General features: G+C 38.3%; 1 protein-coding gene across 1 annotated transcript in view; it reads right to left on the reverse strand.

Annotated features, from left to right (window-relative positions):
- Positions 1 to 8784, reverse strand: part of PI15 (peptidase inhibitor 15) — a 28720-nt gene extending 19936 nt beyond the window's left edge. Inside the window, exons 1-2 of the mRNA XM_015855800.3 lie at positions 8588 to 8784; positions 7726 to 8067 (exon numbers count right to left, since the gene is read on the reverse strand). Coding sequence (XP_015711286.1) covers positions 7726 to 7998 — 273 coding nt within the window. The 5' untranslated portion in view covers positions 7999 to 8067; positions 8588 to 8784. The remainder of the gene's footprint in view (positions 1 to 7725; positions 8068 to 8587) is intronic.
- Between the last annotated feature and the right edge of the window lie 1992 nt (positions 8785 to 10776).

Genomic DNA, 10776 nt, shown 5'->3' on the forward strand with positions numbered 1-10776 from the left:
TTTCATAAGTCTGAAGAGGAAGGTGTCTGACTTTTATGGTCAGTGTAGATCACCTTTTCTCAAAACCACAAAATGTAAATACAAAATGTGTTATAGAGTGTGTTTATTCTCTTCTCTACGAAACATATCTGCATTTTCTACTTTTTGTTACAAAAGTATTAGTAAGCATTGGATTTTTTCATTTATATTAAAAAAAATGTTCCTTAATTTTTTCATAAGTTTTCAAAGTTAATACTCGTTGTCTCAGTAGCTGTAACTGAAAGATATGGCAGTGTGACACAATGGAAACCAGATAGCTTCTTCTTTCTTCAGGATAAAGAACAATAGTTCTTTATTCTAATAAGAAGACTCAATTTAAAAATCTTCACTTAAACAGACTAATAGATAAAGCCATACAGGCAGAGATGGAAATACAGTTCTGTCTCACTTGAGTTAATATAGACCTCACGGCACCTGTAAATGCATTTGCGGATGCAGATACCTGTGGTGAAGACCTTTCTCTCTGCCCAAAAGTGGTTATCCCAGAGTTTCCATCTTTTCCTGACTTTATGATACACATTTCCATAGGTCCGAATAGCATAAGGTCTTCTTCAGATCTTCTTTTCAGACACAGAAGGAGGATTAAAATGTTGAGAGATTTAAGGCAACTATCTTCTCCATTCATGTATGAAACAAAGCACTGTGTATTCTGGATCAAGATTTTTGTGAAAAATGCCCTGTCTCTCTTTTTAGCCAAAAAGTTCAAGAGGTGCTACATTTAATAATAAAGGAATGTCTAATTCTGAGGGCACTGGGCAGGCTGCTTTTCTGTCATTACTAGGTTGTTTTTTGTTTGCTTAAACTCCTAGAAGGCTTTCTGCTAATACTAAATTTAAATAATGTAAATATTCTGTTTTAAAGTACCAACAGGAGATTGGTGCTTTAAAATACACATAAAACTTTGGAAAGGAGCTCTCAAAGAAAAACAAATTTAACACAGCCATTTCTTATTACAGCATTTATCAGCAAATCATTTTTGGGAAGTTCTTCAAATATTTCAAGTATTGCTTTTCAGGAAAAATCAATTCTCTTCATCTCTTAAAGCAGGTCTTCTGTTATTCACACTGAATACAACTTGATTATCACTTCTGTAAGTCAAAGCTAGAATCAGTTTTGGTTTTATTTATCCTAGAAGAACACTAGCTTAGTTACTGAGACTAAACTGTGGCTCCCAAACTTCTGTGGTTGGAAGTCTGCTAGAAAAATGCATCCGGTATCTCACCGATAGGCACTGAGCAGTGTCGCATTGTTGACAGCAGTGCTGTAAGAAACAGGTAAAAATAAGCTAGGTTACTCTATTTTAATAAAATTAATAACAGTTCAAACTCCATTTACTCTTGCATTCTTTCAGCCTATTTTCTGTTATCATGTTTAACTGCCATGGGAAAAATTAGGGAATTGTGTAAAATGATTGTGTCCTTTCAAAGTTGTCATTCAGACCAAAACTCTTTACTGTAATCATGTGGATCACCTCAATGCTTTCTGCTTTCTTTTAATTTTCTGTAAAGGATCATATTCATGGCATCTTCAGACTTAGTACTTAGATTTACTTTGTGGGGTGATGGTGGCAAATTAAGATCTTTGTACCTTGACTCATTGTTTCAACCTTTACTGCATTCATGGGAATAAGTGAACAATTATTTGAAGGGTTAATTCTTCATTGCATTATGTCATTTGTGTCTTTAAACATGTGTACTCAAATACATGTCTAACCTGCTTTGACAGCGATATACTAAGAGAGCCGTAATTGGAGTGCAACAGTAATTTGTGCCTATATGCAAAAGTAGTGTAAGATATGCACATGGAATTAGGTAAACATATATATATATATATATATATATATACACAACTTAATGCCAAGAAAACTGGCAGTAAATTTATAAAGAGTAATGTTTGAAATGAAGCAAGGAAAGAAATTATACTGGAAAGAAATATAATGTAAAAGATTAATTATCTGAATTTTAGAGGGAAGTACTTAGGTTAGACATTTGGAAATCATTTCTATTCCTAAGGTAAAATATTTGCCAAGAGATGTGACTGAGACAGCATCACTATATGTGTTCAGGAGTAGACAAGATGAAAACCATATGTATTTAATGCAGAAGGAAGCCCTGCAAGGGGGTGGGGATAAACTATATGAATTAAGAGATTCTATCCAACTCAATAGACATAAATCTTGAAGGAACTAGTCCTGCAGTCCTCATAGACATGAATGGTTTCAGTGGGACAATGTAATTGAGCCAGGGCAAACAACTCAAGAACAAAATGTCCTTCAAGACTTAGAATGGTTTGTAGGAACTGACAATATAAAAAATAGACAAACAAATTGAGAACTTTATTTATCAGAAATGCATTTGAATTTCAGATGAAAACAAATTAATTCGCTTTTTCTAAGTCCAAATGAAATGTGTTCAGGTATTAAAACTTTGGAAAATGTGAAGTAGTTAGAAAATACTTCTTTTGTTTGTCTTACCCATTACCTACAGAAAACTGATGGAACATTTTTTAAGATCAATGTGACAGCAACAAAATTTTGTGAAAACTTTCACATTTAAGAGTGAAATAGCTATGAAGCTATTTCTGTTGATGACCATTAAGTGGACTATTTCCTTGCTTCTCAGAAGTGACTTTCGAGTATTGTTTGCAAATCTTTGTGGACAAGAAGCAAAGTCTCCAAATTCATCATTCAACAAAGAGAATCACTCCTGAGCATTACTGAGTAATCAGATTTCCCCTGTGACTTTGTCTTAGACCACAGGACTGTAGGAGTTTCTTTTGGAACTTCTAATTTCCTTTGTAAATCCCATATGAAATAATGTGATAAAATGGACGACAACATGAATGAACTCAGATTCTCCATTCCCTTCCAACTCCTCTGCCACCAGTTCATGAGAAACTGTCTTATGTTGCCATGAAACAACTGATTTGTTTCTGGCTGGTCTGGGAATCTGTTACTACTTTAAGTACTACAAAATGACACATTCACTAAGGGGCATGTTTTTCCCCAAAACATTCACTGAACAAATAAATACGATCCGAAACCCTACCAGACCATCTTCTAGACAGAAGCAGGCTCAAGTTTACCTAGAATATTTCTCTAATCCTTAAAAATCTTCAGACAGCATTCCACAAACATCTATCTTCATGTATGTGAGTGTATTATCTGGCCCCATCTATTGTAGTTCTGGCATGCTACTGGTGGTGTGTTAATGACTGTGTTGATCAGTACTGGGCTTGGGACTCATCCCTGCAGAATCTCAGATGAAGGCTCTCCAAGTGAGCAGTGAACTACTCTCAGCTTGTCTTTCAGTATGGCTTTCAGCTCACCTTAAATTACTCTTACATAGACTAGATTTTCCCATCTTAAGGGGAGTTTTATCAGAATCACTGCTCCTGCATGGTGCATGCGAAAGAAGCATGCATATGTACAAGTATCCATTCACAGCTGGTTTTGTATGCATACAGGGACTTGGATTACATCAAAATACTGGTCTCAAGTGGTAATGAATGTAAAGAATCAAATACTATTTGATTCTCACAGGCACAAATATTTCTTTACTGTATGTCTACAGAGTCTACAGATAGTAGCAATGCATATTAAATGATACATTTTATAAAACTCAAATTTCATCTGACAACATACTGTAAATCTTCACTGGCCTACTAAGCACCAGAAATGTTCCAGGAAGGCAACACAGATCTCTATACCATAGAGCCGGCATTCAGAGAAAGTGATCGCTTGTCCACAGACTTCCCCTGGATTTCATGATTGACATACCATTCACACAAAAGAACTGGAGACAATTCTATACCTTGCTTTTCTGAACCATGGTTTTTATGGAATGTTTCTTCTTCCTCCAGAAAAACTATGTAAAACTGAGTGGATGACTGTTCTCTGACATATGCCTGATCAAAAGGATTGTGTTGGCCTTCTTTCTGCATGTGTGGCATCAGCCTTAAGAGCCCAAGAAAAGACTGCGGAATTACATACTAAGGATGATGAGAAATGAAGAATATAGAAAGAATAATACTAAAAATCAGATGTAATTAACATTATTGGTTTGGAAGTCCATGTTTCCTTCTTTGCTTTCTTTATTTTCCCCATTCACCTAGTCTTGCTCTTGCTGAAAAACTTCAAACTGAAGACACAGCACTACCTGTATCAGAAATAAAAGGAGGACTTACATAAAAATATGACTCAATGAGTGGTAACATCCCAAGAGAAATATTACCCAAAATTTTATTGACCCATAGTGCCTAAAACCATAGAATCATACAACATCTTGGCATCTTGGGTTGTAAAAGACCTCAAAGATCATCTGGTTTCAACACACCTGTCAGGGGCAGGGCCACCAACCACTAGACCAGGCTGCTTGAACATCCAGACTTAAAACACGCCTGCTTCTTTCACTAGGGACCAACAATTGAAGAATGTTTCCCATAATTACTTTTGACTCTCCAGTTGGTTACTTACGTCAGTAACTGCATACAGGAGCATGCTGGAACAGCATTCACATCCATCTCTCCCACAGAGAGGTGAAACGCTCCCTCACTTCTGTTACTGCCATGTTCACCCAAACTTGTCTTGTCTAATGGGTGCACTTAAAGCCACTTTTTGTGGCCTCTCATCAAATTTCCCATAGCACACAAACATTCAACACAATATGGGCAGACAGAATAATGCCCAAGGACTTCAAACTATCTATAACTATGCTGCTAAATCCTATGCTCTTATCAATGAAGAGAAAAAGAAAACAGAGATATGTAAAAGTGGGAATGTGAATCAATCGGAAAGAAGAGTTCCTAACAATTAAGAAAACTGAAGAAACCAAAATATGCTATGACTTTGATCAAAGAAAAGTACAGAAAACATCTCTGTATGTGTTTCTGGACTGCATAGTCCATCTCAACTTCAGTATACTTAAAAGAAGTTTCCAGAATCTACTGCATTTACAGGTACTTTCAGCCCTCTAAAACATGACATCCTTTTTCATCACTGTTAGTTGAATGGGAAGGGCCACTTTCATCACTGTCACTTCACTTTTCTGTAGTGTTCAGGACAAGAACACACACTGTGACGATCATTCAGCACAGCACATGTTGTCTGCGTAATGATAATATGCTTATTACTTATAGAAATTAGTACCGAGTTACACAGTCTGTTTTAATTGAACAGAACAAATCTTATGTTCTCATAAGACCTAACAGAAACTGTGCCATACACTGAAATAGGAGACTAGAGAATGACGTTAGCATGTTCTAGCAGGCTTTACTAAGAAGGCACACCAGGCTTGGTAGTCTTATAATGCCATGTGTGGGGATAGGACTAGGGGTAATGGGATGAAAGTACAGCATAGGAAGTTCCGCACGAATGTGCGGAAGAACTTCTTTACAGTGAGGGTGACGGAGCACTGGAACAGGCTGCCCAGGGAGGTGGTGGAGTCTCCTTCTCTGGAGATATTTAAGACCCGCCTGGACGCCTACCTGTGTGACATGGTGTAGGGAGCCTGCTTTGGCAGGGGGGTTGGACTCGATGATCTCTAGAGGTCCCTTCCAACCCCTACAATTCTGTGATTCTGTGATTTCATCTCCAAGATCTACCCACCAAAACTTTTTTGCAGCCACAAAGCCAGCAGCCAAAAGCTGCTGTCATTACAAACCAGATGGCAGAGATACTTACATATAATATCAGTCACTGGGCTTTTTAATCTGTAAAGTAACAAGATGCAGACAAATACTGATCACATTCTGAAAGAGAATCTGGCCAAGATTATCTGCCACCTGGGGATCCACATTGGAATTGCATTCTAGATCGTTACCTAGGTAAATTGATGGTGTTCTCTGAAGGATGCTCCATGAAGTAACAAACTACTACTGGGAAACCAAAGATGAAAGGAAGCCTTTGAATTTTCCTTTGTGACCATCAATGGGGCTGATGGTGTCAGGAACACAAGAACGTCCCATGGATATCTGGTACCAGCAAAAGCAATAGTAAAAAGGGCAAGGAAAAGAATAATACCTAAGTGGCACAAACTCAGTCTCAATTCTGTATCTAACTTTGCACAGTACCATAGCAGAGCTGCAACAGAATACCCAACCAAAATGGGTGAAACCTTGGCAGTTTTCTGCATTTGTGTGCATTAACTATAGATTTAATCAAGGAAGCTTTCTTTCTGCTTAAATTTCTTTTTCACTGTGTGTGCTAAGAACACTGAACTTATAAAACTCTTGGGAGTATAACAGGGTGCTGTCTTCACTTAAGCAAACTGAAGGAGCAGATTTCTCAGACACACAAGCCAAGGAAGGGTATGGTAGGCTGCCATTCCCTCAGACATTACAACAAAGTTTATTTATGCAGAATCAAAGGAAATGTCAACTGAGGGCTCAGCAATAAAAATGATGACTGAGCTTGACTTCTGACCTCTCTACTTTTTCTGTCTCTAATCTTTCTACTTAAAAAACTTCAAACTCAGAGTATGATAAGGTTGCAGAACTTCATCCTGCAGTGTTTTGAGTGTGTTCAGCATTTTAAGGTGCTGTTTGGATTATGTGCAAAGATTATATGAACAAATTCAGATTTAGGTAACATTTGTGATAGACATATGCTCAAACTGTTAGTCAGTAGCTGCTAAAAAGAAGTTGTTATTATTACTATTCTGTCATTATGTCATGCCAATAGTGTTATATTTTCTCAAACCTGTTAACCATCTATTGTCATCTGAGGTGCTCTATGGCTTTAGGCAGATATGGTGCTGACACAACTTGTCTGTGCTTTCAAGACAGCGTGAATACCTTAGAAGGCAAAATACCTTTTGCTTAGCCAACCTATGTTTAACATTAGAGCTCCAGAGTATGCATACATTGAATGCTGGAAAATGAAATGGCAAACATGATGCTTCAGTTATTACTGCCATGTATGAAATCACAGTGGATGAGTAACTTCCAGCATAACTGAAGGAACAGATATTTTACATAATGTATTATTTGCCAATAAGGGGAAAAGGTGCCTGTCACAAACATAACATTTCAAACACACTGAATTCTACGTGGAAGAAACACATTTAAAATAAGCATTATATCTGATGGAAAAATATCAGTCTTGGGTTCATGCAAACAACATGTAGTAGGTAAAATACAAGAGCATGATAAAAACACTGCATAAGATGAATTGCATTGCAAGAGTAGTTTCACCATGTTGTGTCTGAAAGTACTGTTTGTGATAGAAACTAGGAGCGTTCATTAGGTACCTTTACACATACATCAGGGCAGTGACTTCCAGTGTGCTCTACCAAAGCAGTGGAGCAGATAATCATTACCACTTTTAACACATGTGATGTCACATCATGACAATGTTGGACCATGTATATGTTATGAACATATACCACTCTTGAAGCTAACAAGCAGTTAATTCACAACTTCATTGCTTGAAGTCTCAGAAGCTTCAAGTAAACTACTTATGGAAATGAAAATTCAGCAGGGCTAGGGAGAGGTTCAGAGTTCAGTACTTAGCTTTTCCTAAATGCTGAAGTAAGTTCAACTTCAAAAGATGCAAGGAAAGAACAATTCAGTAAGCAGTAAGAGTTAAAAATCATTAGTCTGCCTAATTCAATCTCCCTAATTAATTTAATAAAATGAAATTGCTGTCTTAGAGTTGGTTTTATTCTGAAGTTAGCAAAGTTCACTTACCATATATTCCATGTTGGAAGCAGGTGGGAAGACTTTGCCTCTGACTTGATTATGATAATCAAGAATAGCAATCATGTCATTCTGTGAAATGTAGCGCTTCCGTCTGGCTTTGGGAATTTTTGCTGAGTCCAGATGAGCTGCCAAAGCCGTCTCAATGTCAGTGAAATTATTGTTTGACAGGAGTAGGTCAGTGGAGTTGGGTAACACTAATGCACTTGTTTCACAGAGAATGGAAAATAAAAAAGCACAACTGATTGCAGCTATTACTGTCATCTTGGGGCCAAAGGGGAAAGATAGGCCACAGATGTACTCTGCTTTAAGTCAGGGCAGCAGAAAACAGATCTGTAGAAGAGAAGATGTCAAAGATGTGATTCTATACATCTGGATAGTGGGACAAAGCAAACTGGCAGGCTGTGGTCAGAAGATTCTGTCTGTCAGCTCAGCCATAAAAACAATCCAGTCAGAATATGTGCTACTGAGCAAATTTCACTAACATATTATCATTAAGTGATAATATCCTCCTGCTACAAACAGCAAATTAAACATTATTATACCCTGAATTACATGATCAGAGCTAATCAGTTCCTGAAATCATGACAGTCCATAAACCACAGTATAAATCCTTAATAGGGAGACTACAAGAAAACTTAACAAATGTTATGCACTGAAAATAAAACATCCATCCAGGTTGTGCCTGTACTGTACTGATGGATTGTTCTGACATAGTGTCACACAGATAAACCAGGAGGCAAAAGAACAAACAAAAAGCATTGAAACAGCATTCATATCTTAACTACAGCAAAGTGTGGTGAGCATTAATAAAACTGCATGCAAAGCAAGCTTACTGAACTGAATGGCTTACCTTTGGATAATACCACAATGAATACAGTCTATTGTTCTCCCAGTATATATAACACTCTCCTATGGGATGATATGGACCTTTGTGAAGGAGTGTCTCTTATTACAAACTCCCAAAGAACAAAACTCTACTAGTTGTGAAGCTTTCTGGCCACAGGAACTGCTAACAGCTTTTATATGTTACAGTGCATGCTCCACAACAGGCAGCTCCTCTGAAGGTCTGCGCTGAGCCAGAGGCAGAGGGGAGGAGTTCTGCAGAGCATGCACAGAGTGATTGGGTGGCATCTCCCTAGTGTAGGTGGTTTAGATATTCAGTCACACCCCCGTTTCTATAGTACAGAGGCAACTTGCAAGGCTCCGTTTTCTTCCGGCACTTCTGACTGTTTTAAAAAATAATAATTTGATTCTCTCAGTTTTTCCTCGTTTTATGAACATAAAGCTGCTTTGGCCGACACTGTTTTCTACTGCTCTGTAAGCAAATGAGGAGCAGCCTGCAGCGCAGAGTGTGCTGTTGTCCCGCTTCCAGGGAAGGGAACGAATGCCACACCAATGCCTGTCCTGCCCTGTCCCTTATTGAGCCGGGCCCGGCGGTGGCAGCGTGCAACAGGGCAGCTGCATCCATCCATCGCTGAGCACACATGTGCACTCGTGGCAGCACAAAGCAATCGGGAGGTTGTGCCTTGTTACCTGACCGCCTGCCTGTGGGAAACCAGCAGCAGCAGCAGGACCGACAGCTTCCTCCATTGCCTGGGAGACATGTGTTTCACATTATCTAGCATATAGCTGGAATTATTTAAGCACGGAATAGTATAGCCACTCACATAGCAGAGCTCAGGGTGTAACGCTGAGGCCACAACGGAAGCTAGCAGAATGAAGCAGTGATTTTTGTACTGGAGACAGGGAATAGGAGCACCATGATGTCACCTGCCACCAGAGCCAGGAGACCCAGGCAACTTCTAGACAGGTAAAAATATAATCATACTGTTAATGCAGTGTCATACAAGAACTAGGAGAGAAAAAGAGAACTGGTTCAATATTACACAAAAAATTATCATGTGCTTGAAAATTTCAGTAGCTCTTTCAGAGAAGCAATATGGGAATTCAGTATGAAGGAAGTGGAGTCCAGTAGTTGGAGCACAGGGCTGGGAGCCAGCACTCACGCTCTCCTTTTGGCTCTGCTGCTTGCTCACTGTGTGGCCTAACCCAAGCCATTTAATCTCTGTGTGCAATCTGTACAATGGTATAACAGCCTTTTACAGACATGTTTTAAGCCTCAAGTAACTAGTGTTTGGTAATGTACTTTGTGATGAAAGGCGTTAAATCAGTACAAAGTATCATCATTAGTTATATTACTATACTATACTTAGGCTGTCCAAAACTGCTGCTTACTCTGTAGCATGATTTACATGATTATACAAGAAGTTTTAACACATTTTCTGTCTTTGCAAGAGTAGATGTTGGACAACTAACTTCATGCAATTTTCTTTCTTCTGAAATGAAGCGCATATTTGCTTTTGCTAGTGTCAAGAACTCTCATCCCATTGTTTGAGAACAATGGGAACAATTCTCATCTTCTTTGAATTGCCACAGGTCCTTTGATTTCAGTGAGCTGCAATTATCAAAGGGAAGACTTCAAGTTAGCGCCTCAGAAAGCTCAGAGGGTAAATTTTACTAATTAGTCCCTTTTTTGATTGCTATCATTATTTCCTCATACTCACCCCATGGCAGAATTTAAAGGTTGTTGTGACACAGGGCTGTACAGTGTTAGCCACAGAATAATTAGGATGTGCCAGCAAACGTTGTAAAACAGCCCTAACATTCACAGATGTAAAACTGAGCTGTACTTCCCTAAAAGCAGGCCAGCTTATGAGATTTCTTTTATTTCCATTGCTTGTGGTTATTGCCTAATTATTTGTTTCCATGTCTAACAGATAATCAGTACAACTACTTATGTAAATGTAGAAATGTTATGAGCAGTACTAACAAGCACAGTAGCAAAAAAAAAAAAACAAAAAAAAAACTGTTGCAAATATGAAAGTATGTGAGAATGCATTAACCCAAGCCTGTCATATTAACAAGATCTCAAATAAGAAAGAGTGACAAGTAGAGCAAGAGCAATGGTGACTCTCACACATGATAACTAAGACAACCACACGTGTGTGCATTCAGGTTTCCTGTGAAGGAGATGAATCA

This window comes from Coturnix japonica, chromosome 2 (assembly GCF_054131305.1).
Source record: "Coturnix japonica strain WE chromosome 2, WE-NBRP24, whole genome shotgun sequence".
NCBI classification, from domain to species: domain Eukaryota; kingdom Metazoa; phylum Chordata; class Aves; order Galliformes; family Phasianidae; genus Coturnix; species Coturnix japonica.